Source organism: Microcaecilia unicolor, chromosome 5, assembly GCF_901765095.1.
Source record: "Microcaecilia unicolor chromosome 5, aMicUni1.1, whole genome shotgun sequence".
Classification (NCBI taxonomy): domain Eukaryota; kingdom Metazoa; phylum Chordata; class Amphibia; order Gymnophiona; family Siphonopidae; genus Microcaecilia; species Microcaecilia unicolor.
This window is the reverse complement of record NC_044035.1, coordinates 107982373-107995829: the sequence shown is the minus strand read 5'-3', so window position 1 is coordinate 107995829 and position 13457 is coordinate 107982373. Positions and strand designations below refer to the sequence as shown.

Genomic DNA, 13457 nt, shown 5'->3' with positions numbered 1-13457 from the left:
TGGAAGGATAGATTGATAATGCCATGCATTCTTTCCTTTCTTTTCCTTTTTCCTCCTTTCATCTCATGTCTGTTTTTTTTTAATTGGTAGTTAAGTGTGCTGTGAGAAAGTAAAGGGGAGCTCACCTCAGTCTGTCAGAAACAGGAAGACAAGACTGAGGAGAGAAGGACAGGTATTTTGGGGGTTAATATAGGAATACCTGTGCATGATCAAGGGAGTCTTCTAAAGGCTTCCCTTGGCTATGAGAGAGTATTGTACTTTAGGAGCCAATGTGAAGATGTCACCTATCAGTGTGGCTGCATTAAACCTGACTGTTGATGAAGGATGACATGACCCTTCAGCAGGGCTGCCAAGAGACAAAGCCGGGCCCGGGGCAAACACTCTTAAGGTCCCCCTCCTGCACATCTCACCCCATCAGCCAAAGATTTTGATAATATTTGTAATTTAATTCCTGTATCATGTTTAATTGAAAAAGGGTTTAAATAGATTCCGTACCATTATCTCCAAAAAGAAATTGCACTTGCAATGTGTGAAAACTAAAACCAGAAATTCTCCATGCTGCCTGCCTGCCTCTCTCATCTCCCTTCCCTTCAAATCCCCTCTCCCTTCCCCCCCCCCCCCACAAATTATATTACTTTAAATTCAGAGATCTCCCCTCCCCCACAAATCATATTAGTTGCTTGCAGTTACCTTTAAATCTGCTACATTTACTTACTAGCATGTGTCAACAAAGATGTTAAGGGAACACAGCCCTTGGTACAGCTCTGGGGGGCAAACTCATGGCACTGGCAGTTGCTCTGCTCCTAACGCTCTGAGCACTCAGCCCGGCCCCCACTGCACTTGTAACATTTGTGAGCCCTTGGCCCAGAGGTGACGGGGTGAGGATCACTCTACCACCTCTGGGTAGAGGGAGTCCCATCAGAGACAAGAGTATTCCAAAGAACTGGACTGGATTGCAAGTAGAGGTGAACTAAGGTAGCTTTATTGGCAGTAAAAGGAACACAAGACAAAAGGGCAAATGAATGGCTCAGAAAAACAAGAGAGGGAAAAGAACAATAAGCAGCCTAGCTGCACATCCTAACACTAGCTAAAGCAAAGCAAAAACATACAGCATACAATAATGGCAAATAGGAGGACAGTCCAGCCGAACTGGAAAAGCAAACACAAGAACACAAGAAGCTAAGTAAAGGCCCGCCCCGGTGGGACAACGGAAAGCAAAGGGCACTTAGCTGAAAGCAGTAAGACCGCTGGCAGTCATAATGTGTATCAGGACAGACTTAAAGTTCTCAACATGTATGCTTTGGATTAAAGGTGGAAGAGGGAAGATATGATAGAGATCTGGAATGAGGGAGCATAGGATGAAGGTGAAAGGTGACAGACTCAGGAGTAACCTAACAAAATACTTCTTCATGAAAAATGTGGTGAATTCATGGAACAGCCTCCCAGTAGAGATGATGGAGATAAAGACTATGAATTCTATAAAGCTTGGAATAAGTGCATAGGATCTCTTAGGAAAAAGAAACACTCTAAATACACCTAGGTTTCATCTCTAAAATAACTGCAATTTAATAGACACCTATATCAGACCAAACAGTTATAGTACAACTTCTACTTATTTTCAAATATTTTAATCCGTTTTAACAAATATTTAAATACCCCAGATCATTTAACCGCATTCACACAAACACTCTTCCATAAACCTATTCCCATTAATACATCAATAACTAACTGCCAAAAAACACATCTGAGCAGCTTACCACCCTCAGCTATACTGTGGAAAGCAGAACTCTTTATTTATATGTGACCACCTTAAGAGTCAGGACACTTCCCTCCTGTGATCTAAATCTTTACAAGTCCTTTGTGATCCAGATTTGTCATCCACTTTCATTATGCAAAAAGCGTCTTTCATGCAGAGGGTGTCTTTCAAGTCCTTAAATTCTTGATTCATGCAGAAAATGTCTTTCAAATCCTTAAATTCATGATAATATCCAAGTCCTTGCACATCTTTAATTCAGATGGTTAGCAGTAGTTAAACCAAAATAGCTTACAGCCAAACACATATATTCAGTTCGCCATGCTTCTAACCCAGACTCTACACAGCCTGTGTTTCACTGCTAAAGCATCATCAAGAGTCGGGTTCTTTTGAATAATTTTCACAGCTTATGGGTACTGCGTGGAGAGATTCAACCCCACACGCCTGCATTCACACTCCAGCGTTAAACGCATGCGTTTTGGCAGTTAGTTATTGATGTATTAGTGGGAATAGGTTTATGGAAGAGTGTTTGTGTGAATGCGGTTGAATGATCTGGGGTATTTAAATATTTGTTAAAACGGATTAAAATATTTGAAAATAAGTAGAAGTTGTACTATAACTGTTTGGTCTGATTAAGGAAAAAGAAAGGGATAGTAGATGGCATGGATGGGCAGACTGGATAGGCTATAAGGTCCTTATCTGCCTTCATTTTTCTATGTAAGTAGAAGTATGGTGGGCAGCAAAAGCAAATTCCATGATCTAGGTTAAATAAGTGTTGGGCCATAGTTTAATGGAGCTCTGCCTTAGAAACTTAAATGGAAAGATGCCTGGCTATTGGGTCTGAAGCTCAACACTCACCTCTTGACCTTGCAGAAACAATCTTGCTCTCATCTTGACTAATTATATGAAAGATATCAATAGCAAACAGCAGAACTTCAGTTTGGAAATTCTTCTTCTGTTCATAGGTGTTGTCCTCTACAGAAGCCTGAAAAACATATCAGCAAAGTATTAAAGAAAAGTAATTATAATATAATTCACATGAAGTGACAACATGGAAATGTTTATAGTACAAAATCAACTGGTAGGAGATGAGGTGAATATTGAATCTGCTAGGCTCTCTAGTTAAATACAGTAGAAATGGAAATCAAGGCCTAAATTGTGATTGTCTGGGATCTTAGTGAGATGAATAATAATGAATTATATTTAATATAAGAAGAAAAGAAACAGCAGACCAGCAGAAATGAGACACCAGCTGTCAGAGGACCTTGAAATCAGGAACAGGTGCAACAATAACTGTGTCATTGGAATTCCAGAAAAGATTTTCTGCTCTGATCCAACAATTCTTTTCTTGAGCCGAATTCCAAAAGTACTTAGGTACTGTACAATGCTTGTGAAGGGCTTGTAACCAAGTTATAATTAAACAAAATTTTCAGTGCAGAATCAAGATCCTTGGTATGATAACCAAAGAGAGGAAGTCCTCTTTCAAAATGAGAACTTTGCTTACTGAAATTTTCAACTCATTTGTAGAACAAAATTCAAAGTGTTGCCATTCTGAAATATCCTTGGCAAAACTTATCACTTGTGCAATGATGTAATCTGCCAAGTTGAAAGTGATTCAGGGCCACCATCTCTATGAAAGTTAAAATTGTTGGAGGGGTTTGTTGCTGATAAACCAGAGAGGAATGTTTTAGCATTAACAGATCCATTTTGCCTTACATTACTTTTCTTGTACAAGGTCTCAGGTGCAAAATGGATGTGCACCAATTTTCATTTTGCCACACGTCCATTTTCAGCCAATAAAAAAAGGCCTTTTTTGCAGGTGTGCTGAAAAATGGACCTGCGCACGTCCAATACACACGTCTACACCAGCGCAGGCCACTTTTTGGTGCATCTTAGTAAAAGGAGCCCTAAAAGAATAAAAGCTTTCTAAAAGCCTAACACGGCCATATTTCGCCCTCCTAAGGGCTGCATCAGGGGCGGAATATGAACCAGCAGGTGTAATCACTGAGCCTCACCTATCTGGTTGAAAGCAGCTCTTATTGTAGGAGCCTAGGAGCTGTTATTGCAACAAGAGCTGCTTGCAACCAGATACTTGAGGTTCAGTGATTACACCTGTTGGTTCTTATTCCACCACTGATGCAGCCTTGAGGAGGGCGAAATATGGCCGTGTCAGGTTTTTAGAAGCTTTTATTCTTTTAATTTGCTTGGGCTGAATAAATTTGGATTACAGACATTCTACGCTGTCTGCTCTTTTTTCTGCTGATGTATGATGCTGACTTGCTTGTTAATATGATGCTGTTTGGAACAGTTTCTGGGTTTAGATTTTGACCATTCACATTTATTTATTCTGGGAGATTTTAGTGTTCATGTGGACAAGATTTCACTTTCATGACTGATTAATGACTTCATGACAGCTATTGAAGCTCTGGATTTTGTACTGTTGTCTAATACAACTAATTATCCTAAGGGACATACACTTTAATTCAATATATTCTTTGCCCTACCCATCTTGTTGGATCTATTTATCTCAACTGCACCTATCCCCTTGGCTGCCTATTAAGATATTTCATTATATTGTATGAACACTGTTAGCTTCATATCTATGTCATTTGAATGTTCTAATGTGTGTCTATTAAGGTGATTCCTTTATATTGCGCTGACATTATAGCATATCTATGTAACATAAATGCTCTTCCATGCTGCCTATTATGGTATCATTTTATTCTGCTAACATCAAAATTCAGTTATATGACTGTTTTACAGTGATGTTCAATGTTTATGTTTCTGATCCTGTATCATATTAGTCCTATTACAGAGAAACATAGAAAAATGTAGGCAGATAAAGACCATATGGCCTATTCAGTCTGCCCATCCATGCCATCCACTCTCCCTATCACTATTCTATGTATTTGTCCCAAGCTCTCTAGAATTCAGATTCTATTTTCGTCTCCACCACTTCCACCAGGAGGCCGTTCCATGAATTCATCATCCTTTCCATGAAGAAGTATTTCCTCGGGTTACTTCCGAGTTTATCCCCTTTCATCTTCATCCTATGCCCCCTTGTTCCAGAGCTTCCTTTCAAATGAAGGAGACTCACCTATGCCATAGAGGTATTTAAACGTTTCTATCATATCTCCCTTCTTTCTTCCAAAGTACATATATTGAGATCTTTACGTCTGTCCCCATATGCTTTGTGATGGAGACCACTGACTTTAGAAGCCACCCTATGGGCTGACTCTATTCTGTTTATAAATTTTGAAGCTGTGGTCTCCAGAATTGTACACAATATTCTAAATGAGGTCTCACCAGAGTCTTATACAGGGCATCATTACCTCCTTTTTCCTACTGGTCAGTCCTCTCCTTATGCACCCAAGTATCCTTCTAGCTTTCATCATTGCTTTTTCTACCTGTTTGGTCACCTTAAGATCATCACATATGTTCACACCCAAGTCCCACTCCTCTTCTTGCACAAAAGTTCTTCACCCCTTAAACTGTACTGTTTCCTTGGGTTTTTGAGGTCCAAATGTATGACCCTGCATTTTTTAGGATTAAATCTTAGCTGCCAAATTCCAGACCATTCTTCTAGCTCCGCTAACCCTTCCACATATTATCCACACATCAGAGGTGTCTGCCCTATTACAGATTTTGGTATCACCCACAAAGAGGCAAACCTTACCAGACAGTCCTTCAGGATTCAATGTGCCATCTCCAAGTTTATCTCATTGATTGTATTTATGTTTATAAGTGGTCATATTACTATTGTTATGCCATTAACAAAATTGTAAGTTTTAGTGTCAAGCTGTCAAGCTCTACACTGCCTCTTCATAAAGGCACTTAATAAAGCTTAATAAATAAAAATTTCCCAAACTTTACAGTAAACATTTTCTTCATTCCTTTTTAACAAACTTACCACTTCTTTAATCAGATTGCCACTTGCTGTTTTTCTGTTATCCTTTCATTTGGCGATATACTGGGCATCCATTAAAAATAATGCTATGCCACATATTTTTGATTCTGAATGTTTTAAACATAATTGGATATATGGGTTAGGTGCACCTTCAGGTTTCGATGTGGATGCCCTTTTTCTTTGAGGCCCTTACTGAGGTCTTTTTCATCTATCTATCTATCTATCTATCTATCTATCTATCTATCTATCTATCTATCTATCTATCTATCTATCTATCTATCTTTATCTTAGTCCCAAGATCTGTTCTGGTGGAGATGGCTTGCCTTGAAGGAATCCTGCTCTGGTATGGCTGATATGGCGAAGGGACCACAGCCTCTCTGCTACTTTCACTGCCCTAGATTCAGCCTAACCTTTCCCAAGGTGAGGCTTTCCACAAATATCCCTCACTTCACAGTATGTAACAGAAAGGCTCATCTTTTATTAAGTGCCTGACAAAATTTGTTATCAGCCAACACATCGTCCCTTTCGTTCTAGGGAACAAATTCAACCAATAAGGAGCATTTAATGTAAGAAAAAGATAATCAAATAATAGCAGTTCTCATTTCCCTTCCAGGATGCACGATACAAGGCACACCCAATTCCTGTGGGAATCTTAGCTCACCCTCTAGCTTGCTTTCCTCCCAGGTTTACCATTTCCAGATTCACAGATCCCTAATCCTGCTTCACATTCAGGGTACTCACTTTTACTTCCCTAAAATTGAATACTGGCATTTTTTTGTTTACGTTAATACTTTCCCTCAGTTATTAGTATTGTCCCATTATTTTTCTGAAGTACCTGTCATCATCCATAAATGCCACTGTATACTGCCTCGTAAGATTTTTCTCCCATTTTGAACCTACAGGAAAAAAGCTTAGGAGTAGATATTCAGATGATAGTAGTCAGAATTGTTTCAACCATCACCAGTGTTATCCCTGGATTGTAATGTCAGGCCATGTACGGGCACCAGAATTGAATATCCAGGTTCGTGTGGCTGGCTATCTCTTATCCTGTGAACTGCGATATTTAGCCCTTCACCGCCTAAGCAAAACTGGAAAAAGATAAGACTGTGTTTTATGCGGTCCAATTTGTCCAGTTATCTTATGCGGTTCAGTGCTGAATGTCAGCACTAAACTGCATAAGTGTCAGCTCTATCCCTTTCCGCACCAAAACTGTATGGATTTTGGTTTAAGTAGTTAATACTGATAGTCAGTGGTATTAACCGGTGAAATGCCCTGGATATCAGCAGATAGCCTGTTGCACAAACAATTTGCACAAATGAGCCTCTCCTGCCTGGTTAAATCACTTTCAATATCGACCCCCCCCCCCTTTAGTAAATCAGGCTCTTAATCAGCCCCAATATTCGGGGGCCCTTTTATGAAGCGGCAGTATACCCAACGCAGACTTACCGCTCGCTAAAAGGGAAGTACTGCTGGGCTACCGCAGCATCACGGTGCTATTCCCCCCCCCCCCCCCACCAGTGCATACCATTTCCAGCTCTGCAAAAATATTTCAATTTTTGTAGCACCGGTGTGTACCAGGCGGTAAATGGGCAGTGCTGCATGCTGCCTGGCTACTGTCGGGTTAGCACAGGAGCCCTTACTGCCATCTCAATAGGTGTCGGTAAGTGCTCCCTCCGAAATGGGCACGCAGCAAGTGGTTCACTTGCCGCACGGCCATTTATAAGAAAAGGGAAATCTGCCTTTTACCCTCTGCTGTAATAGGGGGCCTCGGCACACATCAAAAACACGTACTGACTCCAGCACAGTTTCCTTTTTGCCGCAGCTTCGTAAAAGGACCCCTCAGTGTCTCCAAAAAAAATGTTATACGTTTCAATATGAATACAACACAGAGTAAAGCACTAGTAGAACAAAAATCCATAATTTACAGAATATTCTTTAGAAGTGTTTTTAGCATAGCATACTTAAATTTGAGTATCATCCTCCATGGATCCTGCACTTGTTCCATACTCAGGCTTATTTTCAAAAGAGAAGGGCGCCCATCTTTCAACACAAATCAGGAGATGGGCATCCTTCTCTCAGGGTCGCCCAAATCGGCATAATCGTCCCCAACTGCTTCCTGTCACGGGGACGACCAAAGTTCCTGGGGGCATGTCGGAGGCGTAGCAAAGGCGGGACTGGGGCGTCCTCAAGCAATAATGGAAAAAAGAAGGGCGTCCCTGATGAACACTTGGCCAACTTTACTTGGTCCTTTTTTTTAATGACCAAGCCACAAAAATGTGCCCTAAATGACCAGTTGACCACTGGGGGGAATCGGGGATGACCTCCCCTGACTCCCCCAGTGGTCACTAACCACCACCCACCCCGAAAAAAACAACTTTAAAAACTTTTGTCTTTTTTTTTTTAGAGAACAAATAGGAAAAGAAAGGCAACAAACTGACCTCCAGAAGAAGTTGTAGAGGGTGACATTGTTTGTGCAAGGGGATATGTATTAAACTCTCCATCAGAAGGATGCGTATAAAATCGCAAACTTGTTTCCTAGACGGGTGAACCTTCTGCGATAAAGATGAATCATCAGCACAACTTTTCCTGGCTGCAGCTTGGGTCTGATCTTGCAAAATGGTTTCATGTTCATGCTGGAAAAACAGAACAAATTAGTTGTAGATAGCCAAGATGATACATAAACTATGGCTGTCAGCAATTTTCTAAATGCTGGCCATTATGGGTTTCTCTATATCAGAATATTCAACACTGGGCCATACTCAGATACTGAATATTTGGGTATTTGGCAGCTGCTGAATTTATCTAGGTATCACCAATATTCAGTGCCGGAGTATTCAGGAAAGTTAGGACAGTTACTGGTCTGGCTTAACCTGCAGAGCTGTGGCGTTGGTTTACCACACATTCAACTCCGACTCCTCTGTCTTTCTACTGTCTGACCCCAACTCCAACTATGCTCAGTAAATCTAAGAGAAATATAATCAATTATAAAAACATTGGATATTTCTTTATGTATGAAATTAGAACTCATAAACCACAAAATAGATTTATTTGAAGTCTGAACAAAGAAGCTGAACAAATATATATATATAAAATGATAAATTTGTCAAATATAATAATGGTAAGTTTGTTTTTATTTTGAAGCTGGAGTTGAAGTAGTTACATTTTTACCAACTCCGACTCCAACTCCACAGGCCTGTTAACTTGCCCCAACAAATGTCCGAGTACCGAAAATAAACATCAGTTGTACCTGGATAACTTCTAGCTCCGCCTTGGACCACCCCAACACCACCCAAATAGTACTGGGATAGTCAAACATGACATTCAGCAGCATTGTCCATATAATTTCACTGAATAATATTGCTTGGGCCTGGTGAGCGCTACTCAGATAGCTAGCCTTAAATACTGCCCCCCCCCCCCCCCCCCCATAGTTTGATTATTGTTCCTCCTTGCTTAAAATTCACAAAATAGGGACAGCAGAACACCTTTGTGATGGTGGTAACCAAACAAGCCAATCTCTAGCTTTGCACCCTTAGTTCCCTAGTTACTGCTACCCAAACGATCCAGATTAATTCCCACAAACCCATCTATTCATCACATATCCAGGAGACAATGACAACGACCTAGACTACATCTCCCGCCTCATTTTCCCCTGCTTATCCCCTGTTCTATCCCCTTTCGCCTCATCGACCCCCTTGCTCATACTTCTCCCACTCCCCTCATCCCTGCATTTCTACATTCTTATTTCTTTTATTACTCCGATAATACTCAACTTATTTCTCTCCACCAATACTTTGTAATCCCAATTACTATGTAAGCCGCATTGAACCTGCTTTGAGTGGGAAAGCGTGGGGTACAAATGTAACAAATAAATAAAAAGCTGGTCAGATCATCCACCCCACTCTACTGGCAAACTTGAATATCATATGAAGAAGTCATAGGAAGCAATTTTAGAGGTGGATGCATAAGTGGATGTGGCTACTATCCCCCGGATTCTATATGTGGTGACTAGCGTTGCACACATAAATTTAGACATATTCAGTATTGTGTGTACAACTTAATTGGCTTAACAAGCCAATCATCGCCAATATTTGCCACTAATTGGTTTTAACTAGAAATTACGTGTAGATTCCAAGTCAAAGATCTGAAAAGGGGGCATGACAATGGGTGGGTCCTGGGCGTTCCTAGAATTTATGCACAGTTTTATGCATATCCAGCAGATAGCCAAGACCTGTCGCTTCTTCCTCTATAACATTAGCAAAATTCGCCCTTTCCTCTCTGAGCACGCCACCCGAACTCTCATCCACTCTCTCATTACCTCTTGCCTTGACTACTGCAACCTACTCCTCACTGGCCTCCCACTTAGCCATCTATCCCCCCTTCAGACCGTTCAGAACTCTGCTGCATGTCTTATCTTCCGCCTCGACCGACATACTCATATCACCCCTCTCCTCAAGTCACTTCACTGGCTTCCAATCAGGTACCGCATACAGTTCAAGCTTCTCCTACTAACCTACAAATGCACTCGATCTGCAGCCCCTCCTTACCTCTCTACCCTCATCTCCCCTTACATTCCTACCCGTAACCTCCGCTCTCAAGACAAATCCCTCCTTTCAGTACCCTTCTCCACCACCGCCAACTCCAGGCTCCGTCCTTTCTGCCTCGCCTCACCCCATCCCATGCTTGGAACAAACTCCCTGAGCCCATACGCCAGGCCCCCTCCCTGCCCATCTTCAAATCATTGCTCAAAGCCCACCTCTTCAATGTCGCCTTCGGCACCTAACCACTATACCTCTACTCAGGAAATCTAGACTGCCCCAACTTGACATTTCATCCTTTAGATTATAAGCTCCTTTGAGCAGGGACCGTCCTTCTTTGTTAATTTGTACAGCACTGCGTAACCCTAGTAGCGCTCTAGAAATGTTAAGTAGTAGTAGTAGTAGTAGTAGTAGTTTATAGACTATGACAGTTCCGTGCACAAATTAGGCATCGGGATTTACACCAGTTTTTAGTTGGCCTAAATGGCAGCAACTAAATATAGTTGTAGGAAAAGGGCACTGGGTGTATGCTATACACTACGCCTGTGTTTAGGAACATTCCACGAACCACACCTAAATTTAGGTATACTTTATAGAATACTCCTAGGCATCAAATTTTTAGGCATGATATATAGAATCCAGCTGTATCCCCCGGATTCTACATAGCGTGCCTAGAGATCCCCACTGAAATCTAGGCGTATTCTATAACAGCTAATCAGCATTGATATAACAGCACCTAACAAGCAATAATAAGCACTAATTGGTAATAATTAGAATTCACATGCACAACTCGCTAAGTGTATTCTGTAATGAACTGTGCCTAAATTCTAATGCACGCAGTACAAAAGGGGCATGGCTATGGGCGGGGAAATGGGCATTTCATGGGCATTCCAAAATATTTACGCAAGTATAGAATATGGCACAGTGCACGTAAATCTACTTGCAGGGATTTACACCACATTTTCATTGATGTGAATGGAGGCATGTGGTTTTAGGTGCTGGGATATTAACTAAGCAAATTCTATATGCCAAGCCTAAATCTAGGTGCCACTTATAGGATACGCTTAAGCGTAAATGTTTACCATGAAGTTTTTTTAGGAGCCTTACATAGAATCTGGCCCTATATGTATAAAAAGCTGCCAGTTTTAAAAGGGGAAGCACACAATTATTTTCCCTTCCAAAGCTATTGTTGCAGAACAGGTGTAAATACATAAACGTATGTCTGTCAAGCTATTTTGTAAGGTGTATATGACAGCACTAAACTCTGCTCAACAGCGCCACCAAACTTTAAGTAGGATCACTCCCTGTATATAATTTTTTGTGTGCATGTGGCAACAAATTTTGCATAGCCCGCTTTCTATGTGTAAACTATCCTCATAATGTCTAAATACCCCAAGGAAATATCACTGGCCTATTAGTTGCAATTCAATTTATCATACCATATGTGTTCCGGAAGAAGAGATCACAGCGGTCAAAGACTGTAGAAATTCAGGAGATATCCAAACAGGATCACAAGGATAGCTGTGATATATTATACAGAAGAACTGCATCACACTGCCTGGGTGAGTAATTTCCCACGAGTCTTCAGTACCTGTGGAAGGCTAAACATACAGAACACTGACAAATGACTCCTTTTATCTTTCAACACAATTTGTTTTTCTCTTCTGCCACTACTTTGTTCTTATGACATATGTACAGACATTTAAATATCCTCTGTAGGTTCTCGGTATAAGCAATGATTACTTAATTATGCAAACTTTGTTCATAGCAATATAATAGGTTATATATTACTTTAGCAGTTTAAGTCTTGGAATTTGACCCTTGTCTTCCAAATGAAAGATGCTATGTAGCCTTCAGTAAGAAGAAAAAGTTATTAAGATGATCCAAAAGGTTTAGGAGTCTTGACTCTGAAAATTAGTTGTCTAAATTGGTCCCTTGGAAAATTGATTAGAGCTGGACTCCTACATTTAAGGGGTAGTTACTAAGGTGCATTAAAGCAACTACATACATTATTTGCCCCTTAAGGTGTGTTAAAGGGGCAATTCTATAATTTAGGGGCCAACATTTATGCACACCTTGTGCACATGTCTCGTATACCAGCACATATGTGTGCATGTTTACATTTATCCACAAAAGTGCCAGCAGGGCACCTATTCTGCAATGATGCACCTAACTCACATAGTATGTAATGTAAGTGGGGGAGGGCAGGTACATGGGCAAAGCATAGGCAGGCTTCCAGTTATATGCATAACTTAGAGCATACTGTAGTTTACAAGCTTCCCTGCTGCATTTACGCACCTGTAGGTCTATGGCTGGTATAAATGTTACCAATGTAATAGTTCTAAATCATACCAGTCTGTTCATATGATATAACCTTCACAAATTGACAGGTACTTAGCTAATACAAAATTTGAACCAGTAGTCCTATAACATGTACTCAATAATTTTATTAAAACATATTAATATACTAAAGGAAATGCCCTCAGATTGTTCCAGTGACTCGTATAGTATGCACCAAAGGACACCTCAAAGGTGAATATATGTGGAAATCTACATCACTGGGTCATTTCCAACCACCACACCACAATTCAATAAACAGTGTTTAAGTGTCAAAATCATAATCACTTATAATATATGCAATAATATGATAATACACTGCTATTTAAAAAAAGGAATACTGAAAAATCATTTATCTTATAGTGCACTGCATGTTAGAGTAACTTTTTCAAGCCCTCTAAACAGAGAGTTTTTTTCTTTCACAAACTCTCATGACAATGCCCATTCTTTTATACATGCTATAGGAATGGTATAAATGTTAGGCATGCCAATACCAGGTCATGCTGGTATTCTATTCTATTCTATTCAATATTTCACATATGCTTTATCACTCAGCTACACTATGCTAATGCAACCCAAATAGGTTTACCTCTGCATCGTTTCAGAAAACATCAAACCTTGCAAAACTCAGCAATTCGTATTTTAGGCAGACTAGATAGAAAGGACTATGTAACCCCGCTTTACATCCACTTTCAATGGTCGTCTGTGTGCTTCCGAATACTATTTAAATGATTCATTTTGATGCATAAGACATATTATAAGCAGGTGCCGCTGCCCCTAGCAGCATTAGTAAAATCATATGTGCTGGGTAGAGTTACAATCCTTGGAAGCCTTATGCTTGGTAGTACCAGGGATTAAAGAGGCTCAATTGGTTGTAACACGTAAGAGGGCTTTTTATGTGGTGGAGCTGGATCTTTGGAATAAG

At 40.4% G+C, this 13457-nt stretch overlaps 1 protein-coding gene across 1 annotated transcript in view; it reads right to left on the bottom strand.

Moving 5' to 3' along the window:
* WDFY4 (WDFY family member 4) overlaps positions 1-13457 on the bottom strand; it is a 593767-nt gene that overhangs the window by 333127 nt on the left and 247183 nt on the right. The window contains exons 33-35 of the mRNA XM_030203170.1: positions 11635-11796; positions 8099-8293; positions 2612-2738 (exon numbers count right to left, since the gene is read on the bottom strand). Coding sequence (XP_030059030.1) covers positions 2612-2738; positions 8099-8293; positions 11635-11796 — 484 coding nt within the window. The remainder of the gene's footprint in view (positions 1-2611; positions 2739-8098; positions 8294-11634; positions 11797-13457) is intronic.